Below are 15,328 nucleotides of genomic sequence, written 5' to 3' on the forward strand. Positions count from 1 at the left end.
AAAGGCCGTGGTGTAAAAACAAAACATGATTACAGGATATTATTAAAAGCATAAAAATATCTTTTCAACATAAAACCCTTCTGAAAACCAAGGGATATATATTAAAACCCTGAAACAGGGTAGCACATGGTATGGCATCCATGTAGGCACAGGTGCTGTACTCATAAAACACCAGAGATACTGTGTGTGTACTGTTTGTGTATGTGTGTGTGTGTGTGTGTGTGTGTACTCAGTGTGCATCATATGTCAGTATCCATACTTCAGAATGCATAATTACAATGTATACAGGAGCTCTGCTATATACGATGTTACTGTAACAACATTCATAGGATATTGGAGCCATAATTCTTCAATGTTCAGATTTTTTTTTCTTCTTTTTGTGTTTTTTGACACACTAGCTGGCTTCCTTCAAGAAGCCATTCTCAGTGACCCAAACTTGTTCTCGTTAGCACAAGTTATTTTAGTGTGCGGGCTGTAAACACTGCCATTATTAGATGGTACAGCTTGTGCTCCAGGTCTCCTCTCTGTGTGTATCTGCAACCCCCCCTCCCCTTGTGCAATGCCTGGTTTACAAACAAAGGCACAACAAAAAAGATTGAGCTCTGTCGCCGGACTGAGAGAAAAAGAGAGGGAGGGGGAGAACGAGGGAGAGGAAATACTAGTGTGACAAACATTACAAATTATCAGCAGCATATAAGACTGGGATTGACCATTAGAATAGAGGAGAGAGAGCCCCTTAGACAAGACCACTGCTAAGGTTGTTAGTTTGGATCAGACAGGGCTACAAGGCTATGGGAGGTGCTAGGCTAGTGTCACATCCTTTGTGTAAAGTAAAATCAGACAAAAACAAACACAATAACAATATCACCACAGTATTCTCCCAACATTCAAAGCAGCTTGCCCATTGGCTGGAATAGGGAGGGGGAGGGACACAGGTTTTTAAAAACAGGGAAAAGAGTGGGTTGGTTTTTTTCAATAAATACTTAAAAACGTTCAACTCAAGACAAAAAGCATCTATATATATAATACATGTATATATACATATATGCATGTATGTATATGCACATGTACAGATGTTTTTGTAACGATGTTGGAGCGTAACGTTAAGAGCAGGTTGGTGGCACTGTGTCTTCAGCACCCGTTGTCCGTTGCACTTGGCGTAAACGCACCATCAGTCTCTCATCACATCACAACAAAACAGTCATCTATATCTTCAGTGGTTATATTCAAGAAGAGGCGGGGTCTCCCCCCCACTGGCCTCCAATCATCTTCATCATCATCCTTGTATTGGTCTTTTAAAGTCTCTCGTGTCATTCCCTTGTGTTTCTAAGGCTGATTGGTTGATAAAGTCAGGGAGGGGCGGCACCTCCTCTGGGTTCGACATACTTCATTGGCTCGTCTTCCTTCAAACACTCCTCTTGTGCTGGATATATTAACTCTGTTTAGCTTAATATTAAGAAATAGAAGAAAAAACAAAAAAACAAAAAACAAAAACAGGAGTCCAGAGTATTTTTTGTTAATTACAAAGAGTCTCTTGCTCAATTCTTTTAGGGACAGTTTAGCTTTTGGTTGGGCGAGGAAGGGCGTTGGCTGGTTGGAAACTAAGTGGCTTTTAGTCCATCCTCTCCACCTTGCCCAGGACCTTGCTCTCATACATGGGCAACACACTGGCGTCCTCCCACACCTCCTCGAACACGGCACCGCACTCAAACTCATCACTGGCTTTCTTGAAGTAGTACCTGAGGAGGAAAAACAAAGAGAGAGGCCATGAGAAATTGTTGAGCGTAGGCAAAAGTGAAAAAAAATCAAATTGAACTCAAATGAAAACTGACAGAGTGGCAGCAGGAGTGCATCTGATGCATTTCATCGTGTTTTAAACCGCTTTGAGGCACCTACACAACTACTTCCATTTACATGCTCACGCACAACTCCCTTTAGTCCAAATCAAAACACAAACACACACTCTGAGAGCCAGAAATGGATCCTGCGCAAAATAACTTAGTCATAGCCTTCAATGCCATCCCTGCTGCACACTTCAAACGCAGAGCCTGACTCCACATCACACCGCTGCACAAACAGAGCTGAACCCTCCGTTTAAACACTCCCTGTGATAATTCCAGCTGCTAGAAACGGCCTGTTTGTGTGTGTTCATCCATGTGTGCTTGTCTCCTCATCCAATGCTGACCATTCTACAGATACCTATCTGTCCTGCAAGGTCTTATTAAAGTTGAAGGGTTAATTAGAGCCCCCCCCCTCTCTCTCTCTTCAGCATTGACCCCCTCCTGTTCTGTGTCCCCTCGGCTTCTAGTTGGGCTGGCTGTCAAATGAAGGGCCTTTCTGTCACATAGGTTGGCATTTCAGGTGCCTGAGAGTCTGCCTGTGACTGCAAGAACACAGTCCGCTGCATGCACATAAACACACCCTATGTTTCTCTCTTATCCACACTCGCCATCACAGCCACACACACACTTCGGGGCAGCTTTCCGATCACCAGCGGAGAACAGAGGGAAAAAGAGGGAGCGGGAAGGGAAAGAAAGTGGGAAGAGAAGAAAGCGGGGGGAAACGAAGCACAGGCCTTCTCTGGCTCGGTGAGTGGGTGTGATAGGTTGGATGTGGGCCGAGCCTGAGGGGCTTTACCCTGGGAGGGGGGATGGGGAAGGGGGGTGACCGCTCAGACGGTCTCCTGGAGGTCACAGGTCACCTAGCTAGCCCACTCTTCTTCTTCTCTCAAGCAGAGATAACTCCCAGGGTTAGCTTGGTCCCAGTGACTGTGAAGTCTCCTGGAGCTCCTAATGATTTATCCTCTCTACTTTCAACCGAGCAAAAGATCAGCAGGAGGGGATTTAATGATAAGCTTTGTAATGGAAAAATGCCTCATTTTGCCATGTGTGCCTGCGTTCATAATACAAAAAACGAAGAAGAAAAAAGGGAGAATATACAAGCTATTTTATGAGCAATCGCTCAGCTTAAGAGTCATTCAGACAACACATGGAGGGGCGTACAAAAACGTACACATACAGTTTTATTTGCCATGTTGATTGTAATTACACACAAATGAAGGAGGAGGTTGCGTTCCCACAGCTGCAAGACTTTCTACTCAAGTGTGCAGCAATGTGACGGAAGGGTGATGGCTTGGTTTAATGATATGGCATTTTAGCAAAGCTTCTACAACAGAGAAAAGCTTTGGATTTTGCCTTTTCATCTTCATTAAATAAATGCATTACCCTTCTCAATTTAATTGGCTGGATTTTTTTTGCCCACAAGTGAATGCTACATTTTCACTCACAAATAGTTCAAAGTCATCACTTTGTTTCAGAGAGTGAGACAGAGAGTGACAGAAGGAGTCTTACTATTGGAACATGTTTTATGTGGCAGGATTTTTCTCTCTTTGCAACATCTGGCACTAATATTGTCTGGCAGAGTTGCAGCGTACTGTTCTCCACTGTACTGCTGCCATGTCCAAATTAACCAACTCCACACATTCTGCTGCCATTGAAGCCAGACGCTTCATCCCCACCTCCCCCTTCTCATTCGCTCGCTGAAGAGTTATGGGATAGCAGCGGTGCAATGACTTGTTTGCAGGCCTTCTCTCTTGCCTAACAAGCAGATGTGGCTGTAACTGTATGCTGATGTCATGGGTATGCAGGCTTTGTGTCTTTTCAGGGGCATACAACCTATGCAGTACTGGAACCGTTACTAAATAAAGCCTGGACATCCTGATTTAAATGCCATGGTGTGTTTTAAATTACTTACTAAGTCCTTACTTTGCTTATGAATTCCCCCTCATCTTCTGACATTGACAGGAGGTATTTTTGCTGTGTTAACGTCAAGCAGTTATTAACAGAAGTTGGTGCTTGCGGCATTTGATTTTAATGCCTGATGCAATAGTGTGGAGGAGGAATTTGAAGGCCTCGCAATGGTCTTTGTACACAAAATAAAATGGCCCAGTCTTCAAAGCCATATTTATTAAGGCTGCTTTACCATGGAAATCAGCACCAGATGTGGGGGAAACATTTGCTCCAAAACCCCTCCTCCCCCCTCTCTTTGTAAGCTCTGAATGTAGCGGATCAGCCCAGTTTCTTTTCAACTATCCGGCTCCAGTATTTCACACTGCCACTCGGCAGACAAGCATATACAAGTACAATAACAAATGCACATACATACACAGATAACTAATCCTGCTCCAGCACCACCCTCATTCAAACAGGTGTGAGTCAACATCTATCCGAGTATTAGCCAGGACTGTGATTTGTGTGCTGTCATTGATTCATAATTACCGGTAGTTGCCTTTCTTGCTAAGCTGTTCCTTGAAATGTCCCAGGGTGAGGCAGTGGGTCTTCATCATGCTGCGATAAGGAATCTCCTCACCACAGAAGAAGTAGGTGACCATTAGCTCTTTAGACCTGAAAATGCAAAGGAAAAACTGGTTTTAAACAGCTGCACTTGAAGTAATCAGATTGTTAAATGTAGACAAAGAATCATTGGAGTATAATTAATTAAGGACGCCAACAGACAGCTGGCTCACCCAAGGGTCAAACAATTAAAACTAAAAGAGGCCTTACAGTCAGGTGGCTGTAGCTTATTATCAAACACTCAACCAACAAAATGTACAGAGGGGCCCGATAAATTTGAGTTACCAGGGGCTACTTAACACATCTTTGTTGGGTTCCAGTGATGAGAGTGTGTGTGTGTGTGTGTGTGTGTGTTGGGAGACGGGTGGGTAGTTAGAAATCCGTATTAAAGCATGTTCAATCTTAAATGATTAAAAAGCAAGAGAAGAGGAGTTCAAAGACATAGCTATGCTGACTCACAACATCTCTCTTTGAAGGGGAGAGCAAGAAAATATGTGAGGGAGAGGGTGAAAACACCAGCTCAGAGAGATAGGAAAACCTCAAAAGTGTTTAAGTGTATGAGAAAATAAATGTGGAAAGCTTAATATAGTTAGAAAGCAATTAAGACAATTTAAGGTATAGAAATTAGCCCGTACTCGTCTGCTTGTGGTCCGGGGCTGGCTAGCGGGCTGCCTCCAGTGGGGAAGGCTGCTGCTGGATGGCTCCTGTCTTTCTGAAGGCTGCTGGCTCCTGTTGAATGCCTGTTAAAAAAAAACAGACATTAATGACTAATGAATAATCGCATCAATGTGAAAGGAAACAGTTTATTCTAAATGTGGTCAATGAAATGTGGAAGATGGGGAATATGTTGGCAGTTTTGGTTTTATGTGTGAATCTGTGTGTACCTTTGTTTCAGTGGCTTGGAGACCTCTTCTAGTCTGCGGCAGGCCTCTTCAAGCTGTGCCAGGGTGTTGGGTGGGGGCAGGGGTGGCATGGCCGGGTCCTGGATGAATGGGTGGCCTGGGTGGTGGCCGCGGAGATGAGCCCCACTGCCAATGCCGCCTCCACCCCAAGAGGAGTGAGTCCGATCGGGCAGAGTCTTGGAGTCAAGCGGGTCGGACTTCTTTAGGCCTTGAGTGCTGTTAGGAAAAAAATTGTCAACTTGAGCTGGGAACTCGAGACACAAATGATGATGTGGCGACTCCTGATCGAAACTTACCTGTGTGGCTTGTGCTTGCCCTGCCTCTCACTCTCTAGGATCCACTGCCAAACATTCTGAGAGCGGTCGGTTGCATCTAAGGGAAGACGTGGCGAAGACACGCCCTCGTCGATGGCTTTGACTGGTCGTTTGGACAAAGTGCTGCAGCGACTGGAGAAAGAAGAATACATTAGGAACATTTACAAAAATCTAAAAGGTATGAAGGGCTAATGTACAAAGTTAACTAGTCTCAGCAGAGTTTAGAAGTTACACTCACGCAGGGGTGAAGTCGGAATAATTGGCGCCCCCTGGAGGGCAGAGGCACTGCACACGCTGAGCCGCCTCGGCCTCAATCTGCTCCTTGGTCTTGAGGCCAGCATGGTGGTGGTGAATGTAGTGGTGGTGGATGTGCTTCGTGGACTGCTTGCCTGTCAACAGAACCTTGGCGGCCCCAGGATAAGCACCAAAGAAGGGCCCGTGGCCAGAGGTCACCACAGCATCTGTCCGATCTGGGGAGCGTGAGCGCGGTGAGTGCCGAACCACACCTGGTGACTGGCAGCCAGGTGTCTTCAGGACACGGGATAGGTGCTCATCCAGGATAGCCTGGGGGTCTTCCTCGCATTGGCTGCCAGACGGGAGCAGAGGGTGATGGAGGGAGGTGCTGCTGGTGAGGTCAACGCTCTCCTCCCTTTCCTCCTCCTAAATAGGCAAAGAAAAGAGTAAAAAAGTTAAGGCAATTGAGAAAAATTGCAATTGGGAAAGGCAGCAAGCAGAGGAATTTATGTCTCAACTTACACCAACTTATATCTATCGTCCTCTGAAGTCAGTGAGAGCAAACGCCTGGATAACTTGATTTGAGTTTCCTTTTTGCCGCACTGTTATCTTCGCTAACAGGCTTTGGGTGCACTTCATCTATAATGCAGAGTGTGCCTGTGCTGCACAAAGAGACTGGCACTACACATACTCAGCAAACGTGCCACTGGAGAGTATCTAAGTGTTAACTATTTGAAGGAGCTTCAAGTGTGTCTAGAAACATAAGTTTGAAAGTTCCTCCAGATGAAGGAGTGGAGGACTGAGAGGAAAAGGGAAGAAGTAGCTAAGCCAAGACAGACTTTCAAATCCCTTGGTCCTTCCCCTGTTCTTCGACATACTAAAGCTAGCATAAAGGCTATTGTAGTGCAATATGGAACCATCGTACAGAGTTAACTTGGATACAAGTTAGAATTTCCAAGTGGGAGCCATGCTTGATATTGGTGGCAGTGTCAGGTTGCTGAGAACAGGTCTGTGTGCGCTCGTACCTCCTGGATCTGCTGCAGCCTCTCCTCCAACGAGCTCATGGTGTCCTGCTCTCGCTTCAGCTTCTCCAGCCGCGATATGAGCTGGGCAGCGAAGGCTGAGGGCTCAACAGGGGTCATTTCCTTAGGCAGCCGATGTGTCCTCTGTAGGATAAACAACACAGGACGAAGGACAATTTAGTGTGTGTATGTGTATGAATGTAACTGCGTAGTGTTTTTGGACAGATGCAATATGTTGCACTAATCCACCATCCTATCTTGTTCCAAAAAGCTTGCTACTATTCCAACAGGCCTAATCCACATGCCCTTGCCCTCGAGCTAACCTGAACCTTCTCCACCGCCCATCCCTCCCCAGATCTTCTCATACCCAGTGCCCTTGGCAGTGCCAGGCTGGTGGGTGAGGAGGAGAGAAGGGGGTAGCGATGGCGGGGTAGCAGTTGGTCTCGCTCGGAGGGGAGGCCCCCTGCCTGCACCCTCTGTAGCCCAACCAAGCCATCAGCTAGGCAGCCTCTGAAGTCAGCAAACTTCAAAGGGCCCTTGTCAAACATCAAACGCACACTAGGGGTGGGAGGGACACGCAGCTTTAAATCTCCGAATAAAAGCCAGATATCGACCGAGAAGAGAGGAGGAGAGGAGAGGGGAATAAAAAAGGGAGAGGGGGACAAAATTAACAGCACGAAAAAAGAGGGAGAGGATTGAGATGTGCGTTAGCGAAGTTGCAATGGTGGCAGAGAGAGAGAGCGAGACAGAAGGAGGGAAAAGAGGGAGGGAGAGGATAGAGGAGTCAAATACTGGGAAGATCTGAGGGGAAGTAGTAATTTATTTCCCGGCTGCATGCAGGGCAGCTCAGAGGTACTCTAGTCACATTATCCTCCTTTTTCTTTAACTATATGCACCGGCTTCTCTCTCTCCCTTTCTTACTTTTTTGTTATTTGGCACACTGGCTTTCTTGATTTTGACTCTTTTTTTGTTGTTCCTCTCATCTCTTTGTAGACACGATGAAGGGAAGAAGAAGAAAGGCAAGCAGAGCTGCTGGCAAAGGAGCGCCAGCCCTGCACGGGGCCCCCGCTGCCTGGGGCTGGTGCATCATGGGAGACAGAGCCATCTCCAAATCAGGAGGGAGACATTAAAGGAGTGCAAGTGGGAAAGGAGAAGAGAGAGAGAGAGAGAAAAAGAGAGAGAGAGAGAGAGAGAGAGAAAAGACAGAAAGGAAGAGAGAGAAAAGGCAGACTCTTCCAATTGCATGCACACAATACACAACTCTTCCATATACACATACCTGTGTTTGGATATGAAGACAAAATAATTGTACATTTCTTTTCTTACCTTAAACAGACCGACCTCCTAACCTGTGTTATTCATCTGTTGTAACCTAGTTCCTTAAACCTTCCAACAACAGCTTCAGCAGGTCAACAAAATCCTGAATTCAGAGCACATACGCCGTATGACCTAAATACTAATGGGACCAGATATCGGGGTGGGAGTAGACTAAAGTGGAATTGAATAGTGATTCCTATTCATCTGATGGGATCTAAACTGCAGTTTCAGTCAATTCAAAGAGTAATCTTAATGTTGAATATAATATTTACCATTAACACCGTATCAATTATTGCCTCTGCTATAGCCACAGCTATCATGGATGCATAAAACATATGAAGCTATGACGCTCAGTGACATACTACAGTAACTGAGACGGAATACAAAGATGACAACACAAGTTTATATTTACAGCCCTACAGAAGCTTCTGGGAAGAGGGGGGGTTGAAACAGCAGCAGAAGAAGTGAACTGGTATGCAAATCCTGCCTTTCATTTACCCTGGCTTTTATATGAAAATGAGCCGGGGAATGAAATATAGTATTCTGTCACAACATGAGCTCTGAAAAAAATTAAATAAAGCACAACTCCTCGAGGGAATCAGGACCCAGTTGTCTGTCAGCGTGTAAAAGTTTGAGCTTAGCAGATAACAAAAAAGGAAACACTGAGACAGGAAGTAGAACTTAAGGAAGTAGGACTTACAGGAAAGTGGGGTAGCGTTATTTGGCCATTGATCTTGACACTGCGATGGATCTCTCGCTGGAGTTGCTTCTTCGTGCCCAGCTTATATGGAGGGATTCCATCTCTGTTAAAAAAAAAGATATTACATGTTAAAATAGAAATAGACAGCCAACGACCACTCAAATGCCTTCTATTTACAATGTATCTTGTGTTTTTTTCATCATTTGCAGTAACTCATTATGCAGGCCACAATACTTCCACACCAACTGTTGGTGCATTAGCACCATTAGCCAATCTTTGTGGAGAAAGAGCCTTTAGGAAACAGTTCATCATTGAAGTGACCGACACAACACCACTCAATAACCACCCACTAGGCACATTACATCTAAATCAAAAGGCCATGGAGCCCTTGAAGCCAAGGCAACAAAAACACACATAACAAAACACACCAGAACAATGGTGGAGATATGCTAAACATCCCACTATGGGCTTCAAAAGAAGAGCCTCACCGATAAGATTACATCGGTCCTTGTCAACTCTGACAGTGGTTGTTTAAAAAGCAGACAAATTAGCGCTAAATTCAGTAGCCGATTGGAAACTACAACAGCCTAGCGAATGCTGCTTAAGTTCTCTCAGCTTTGTAGCTCTGATAAATTAATAAAAAAATAGAGATTTAGCTCGGAATTCAAATAGTCTCCGGACAATTTAGCATTTATTTTCCATTTTTCATTCTGTGTCTGCTAGCTTTTCCAGTCAGCTGCCACTTAAGCTGGGCCAATTATCTTGGCCGTTTTGGCTGCTCAGAAGTGTCTGACCTAGCCCAAACGCTACTTTTTCTGCTGCCTCTTTGAAATCTCACACTCATGCACATATGCACCCACTGCCATCTTCGTTTGGCAAGCACTGTGCTGTGAGCCTCTGATCTCAGCAACATCAAAAGGCTGGTTTGTAAGATAAGGTAATGTTTGAAGTTGGTGCAGCAGCATTCCCCAGCGTCCAAGTAAATCCATAAATAAGATATAAGCAAAAAGAGAAAAAAAATCCCCCCCCAACCCTTCTTCCACCCCCCCTTCCCAAATCCTCCTCTTCTTGTTCTTTATCTGGGAAATGAGATTCAAATTTGCACTGTGCCTTTTAACCACTGTAAAAGGACACACTAATCAAATTGTTCCCTCGAATGAGAGAGGACGAAGCAGCATTGTATTATTTATTAAAATCAGTTTGAAGTGCGGAGAAATGAGAGCTGGGGACAAGGGCAGGAGAGATCACTGTGCCAAAGACCTTGGTGGGAACTATTAAAAGAATATGAATTTGACACATGACGCTGTTCAATAGTGAATCTATGTTTCTTTTGTATTCCGCTAAACAAGTTCTGCAAGTCACATTTCAGAGTGACATTGTCGGGAAGAATCAGATACTGGCGCCAAGCTGCTGATATGACTCGTGTTGCAGCAAGCTTCTTGTAGGTGGGGGTCGACTCCCAAAATCAATGCTTCACAAACTGTCCCCTCGGGATTACAAGCCATCATCCCTCAAGGTGCAGGAAGAAACACAGGAAACTCTTCAAAAGTAAAACTCAACAGCCTAGAGGAACTTGAGCACTAACAAGAACCCCAAACCTCGCGGCAAAACATCCCAAAGCTCACAACTTCCCGACCACTAACTATGTTTTTATCAATCCAAACTGTCTCCACCCTGGCGAACCATGTGACGGCTGGGTGCTTTGTCCAGGTTGGGAAAGAGAAAACAGCCGTGGGCTCTTTCATGGTTTCATGGGCCCTTACTTTATGGGGATCTCCTATTCAGTTGTGCAAGTCATTTTCAAAGCAGCCAGCCACCCTCTTATCCCCCTAAGCTCCCCTCACCTAACAATAGGCTGAAAGCGATTCAGTTAAGCCTTTTATACTCCATGCACTTTATTTTCTCACTCCCTTGCACTTCGAGCCCAACCACTCCTGCTATTGGCTCCGGCGGGTGGAGGAAAGAGGCTGTGGAGGGTTGGGTGGGTGAGGTGATATTTTTTGGGGGTGCCCTAGTCTGGCCAGGGGGAGTTCCTCATGCCTTGTCCCAAGGTCTAGAAATGAGTAACCCCTGTGAAAGCCTCACAGACACATGATCTCAGCACGCCGCAGAGGCCAGTGGCAGGAAACCGACCCACCATGTGAGTAAGCCTCCTTTCATTTGGTGCCAACATTTTTCAATGAGTTTGTCTTGAGGCCCGAATGGCCATTTCCCTCCCCCTCTCCTCCAGCTCTTCAAAGGGAAAAAGCGATTAGATAATATGAAAAAAAACAAGTCTGTTGTGGCAGAAGGGTGGGTGGGATAGATACATTTCAACTTTGAGGAAAAAGAGGCAACGCCCCCACCCACATCTAGACGTTCTCTTTTTTTTCACCCTTCTCTCCAGCCTGCAACGCATCAGAATAAACTTCAAAAGGTCCTCAGACATAATGACTTTCCCAGAGTTGTCTCCCTGGAGGCCACAGTAACAACTACACACTAATAGAATTACCTGGAGTCAATCATTGAGGATAATTAAAATACATTACGGACCATTATTTCGCAACAGTACAGTCCCCAGGCCTCAGGAAATGCTGACTCTGTTGGAGGCCAAATATTTTTCTTCACACCCCTAGACTTTTTCCTGGAAAGGTGTTGACTAAACGTTTGGATACTATTGAAACAATAAAATTCAGAGCTTTGGCCAGGGTCAACTGAATGGAAATAAGCCCTTTAAAGTTGCTACATAATCTGGGTTGAAATAAAACTGAGCAATCAATTTTTTTTATTTCAATAACAACAAAAAACACTTACACACTACTGTCCGTCATGGACATGGAATCGTCTGTCGTAGCATCACTGGAGATCTCGCTGTCGTTGGCACTGGTGGCGGGGGCAAAAATGTAGCCGGAGTTGACAAAGTAGGGGCTGGCAGGGTCTCCTCGACGGTGTGACCTGCAAAAGACCCAGGAAAAAATGTGTTTTAATGCGATGTCCCTTTAGGCGGTGGTGTGAAATGAAGACAGTGGAGAGATTTGACAGCTGGATAAAGTTTTCCTTGCTTTGTGTTTCATGTTTCTGTTATTCATTTTAACTTAAAACTTAAAAGGACAATGTGACAGTTTGGAGTTGTTTTGTTGACATTTTCTTTAGATTTCTGTAATTAAAGTCACTTTCGTGAGACTTTTGGGGCCAGAGGAATGTGACAACGATATTAGAGATGGAGGTATGGGTTCTCTTTTTATTTCGACTCTCTTTCATGTCCCTCCTCCCTCACAGATAGAGGTTGTGTGTTTGGGGGGGTTGAGGCGTAGAGGTTGGAGTAGTTGAAGTGAGCAACTTGCCTGTATATGAATGAAAAACAGCATTTCCCTCCACACCCCTCATGCACTTTCCCCCATTCTCAAAACTCCACTCTCTCTTTCCTTGGAGTGTTTTCTCCTCCGAACTCTCCAACTTCTATCTCTCTTCCTCCTTTACCCTGTTTTCCTTTCTAAAGTCTCTCTCTCTCTCTCTCTCTCTCTCTCTCTCTCTCTCTCTCTCTCCTGCTGTGTTGCATTCCTGTTTCAGTAGTGAAGGGGGTGGACAAGGAAGAGGGAGGGAAGAAGAGGAAGGGGGAACTTGAGCTTTAGAGAGGGAGGGAGAGAGGGAAAGGGGGAAGGAGGGCCCCTTTCTTTATGAGAATGCCTTCTGCCGGGAGTGCTGAGAGGAGAACCCCAGCATGACTAAAGCCGTAGGCCCCAAGCACAAACCTGACCTTTGGAAGGTCCGCGCAAAGAGTCAGGTATTTAGCACAGCTGGGCTCTCTGTACCCCCCGCTCTCTTTCTCCATCTCTTTTCTTTCTTTCATGACCCCCCCCCCCCCTTCCTGTCTTCCCCCCTTCCCCTCCTCTTGTCTCTCCCTGTCTCTCTCTCTAAAGCATGCTTAGTCTCTGTCAGACAGATTTTCTTTTCTTTTTTTTCAAAAAGCAGAGATAAAAGTGCTGGATTGAAGAAGAAAAAAAGAGGAAGACACGCAAGCACAATCTATGACAAAGTGGGGATTGGTGGTAGAAGCTGCGGAACTGAGCTGAGGATGTTTTGTTGTTGTGTTTTTCTATCACTTTGGAGTTGGGCTTTGGAGGTTTCTCCAAAAAGAGAGGAAAAAAGGAATCTGTGCAGTGGCAAAATTAGTTCCACATGTTTGAGATGGAAATTGGTTGACCTAAAGAGATGGTGAGGGGCAGGGGGAAAAGGGGGAGAGCGCGAGTGACGGATAGGAGAAAGAGGGGGCTCTCTCCCTCCCAATTTTCTTTTAGTAAAAAACAAGAATGCGGGGGATCACACCAGGAAACCAGGAGATGCTCATATGTCAACAAACCTTGTGCTTATTGGTTCCTAACTCAACATGGGCCCTTTCAAGAAAATGAGTAACTGTGCTATGATGTTATCTGACATCTGCTCACATGAAGGATACAATTCTCAAGGGAGTGTTTAGGTTGAGTTATTAGACTTAGTCAATTCGGTTTTTTTTTACTCCGTTATTAAAAACATGGGAAAAACATTTTAATTTCCAGTCCCACTAAACACTAAACGTTTAGTGTGAACTTGTGAAGGAAAGTATGGATTATCTATGACCTGCCCTTTTCTACCAAACCAAAGTAACAACACATTGTTCAACTCCTAAGTAACAACTGTGTCCAGATGTGCGGTCAAAGTAATTGAGTGAAACACTTTTTAAGTGGCCTTTGATGCAGGCTTGTGCATAAAATCCAGTTTTTGAAAATGTTCCTGGCTTGACAAGGTTTCAGCTGTTGGACAATATGTGGGACGAGCTCTCAAGAAACACTTCTGCTTTCATGTCTGACCAAGAGAACAATATCTCCGCTTGGCAAAAGACTGACTGCCTAAATTCTCTTCACTCTGTATTGGCATTTATTTGGGTCAAAGATATTTTGTGATAGTATACAATAACTATGGCTTTGAAGTAGAAAAAACAGCATAACTTTACAATAGCATCAAACTGTTTCATGTAGCTTGAACAGACATGAGGCTTGATGTCTGAATTTGTGCCTGAACCGGAGGAAGGGTTTCAAAGCACAGGAAACTTGGGCAAGCCAGCAGAGGGCTGCCTGCAAGACACCATTTACTTAAAAGGAAGGCTCAGATCCATTGATGTTTTTTACCCACCCCGCCCCTCCACCCCTCCAACCCCTTGACTAACTGCAAGGCAGGAGGGCAAAAATTTACAGGCATGTTCCTCTGAGACTCTTTGATCAAGTGCCTTTATATCTCTCTCTTACGCATGTGTGAAAACTGCTAACTGCCACATATCCACTACTTAATGAAGGAATTACAAGGAGTGCAAGCAAGAGGCTACAACAACAAAAAACACACGCTCACTAAAATGTAATAACATAGGCATGCATGCTGTCGGTGCTCTTACCTGCAACTATTCTCCAGCACTTCAGCTGCTGTCCGGATGGTAGCAGTAGCCCTCAGGGTTTTCGCAGACAGTCCAACCACAGACCCTAACGTTTTTGCCTTCAGGTCATTACAACTCCACTCCTCTTCCTCTATGAGAGGAGGAAGGTATCCGCACATCAGTTTGAGGCTGCCGAGACTGCCGTGATTCATGTACGCCGCGTTTTCGCAGCCCGTGCGCACATATTCGAGGTATATGTCAGAGGTCAAAAACATCTGGTATGCATTCTCTTCCATGTTAGACTGAATTTCCGTCTGTGCCTGGTCAAACATGGCAGAGTCTATTTGTTGTTTCTTAATACTATCCTTTATGAAGGTCTTGGTGGCGGGTTTCAGCTGCTTGGCGACAATGCTGTTGTTCTCGATGTACCGCTTGAAAATAACTTTGGCAACTCGCAACGTTTTGGTATCCTTTAAGTCCATTTGCCTGAAGCCGTTGCAGGCGAACCAAAAGTCCAAAGTGTCCACGCAATTCTCCCGCTCCAAAAAGGTCCTAAAAAGGTGAGCGCCGTCTTGGTCACCCAGGAGAAAATGCAGAGACTTTGTCCACCGGACTAGGGGCGAGTCCGGGGACGCGCTGCCCTCTGGCTCCCCGAGTCCATCCTCGTTCCTCCGCGGTGTGGAGCCGGGAGGCGCGGCGGCGGCGGGGCTATCTTTAACCTTGCTCTGCGCTCTCATTTTGGCAGATCTGCTGGGGTTGTAGCATGACGCCTCTCCCTCCTCCCCCGGTACCGGAGGACGAGGAGCATCTTCTCGGAAGCTACTGCTGATGTGCTCCGTAAGCGCCCTGCTCATGGCTCCAGCTCCGGTTGCCGTGTGAGAGTGCCGTCGTGCCTCCACTGAGCTCCAGCCTAATCCTCCTCACTCTCTAAAAGCAGCGGGGGATCTTCTCAGCTCCTCTTCAGTCTGAAACACAAAGTATTGATCTAATCAAAGCCAGATCCTGCTGAACTTCAAAGAAAGACATCAAGTAAACAGTCCCTTTCAAAACCCCTCGCCGGGTTCACAGAGAAAGGAAATATGAAAGGCTATTTTCGTTTCATTT

At 45.5% G+C, this 15,328-nt stretch overlaps 1 protein-coding gene across 1 annotated transcript; it reads right to left on the minus strand.

The window, feature by feature from the left end:
* Positions 1–1,612: 1,612 nt before the first annotated feature.
* On the minus strand, positions 1,613–15,078 carry LOC306738340 (axin-2-like; the record flags this gene model as incomplete). Its single annotated transcript, XM_079220182.1, has 10 exons — positions 1,613–1,739; positions 4,278–4,403; positions 4,988–5,092; positions 5,237–5,470; positions 5,551–5,700; positions 5,807–6,228; positions 6,828–6,968; positions 8,842–8,944; positions 11,635–11,775; positions 14,246–15,078. 10 exons carry the CDS (start codon positions 15,076–15,078, stop codon positions 1,613–1,615), a joined length of 2,382 nt encoding a protein of 793 aa, XP_079076308.1.
* Positions 15,079–15,328: the final 250 nt, after the last annotated feature.

Source organism: Taurulus bubalis (assembly GCF_910589615.1).
Source record: "Taurulus bubalis genome assembly, chromosome: 6".
NCBI classification, from domain to species: domain Eukaryota; kingdom Metazoa; phylum Chordata; class Actinopteri; order Perciformes; family Cottidae; genus Taurulus; species Taurulus bubalis.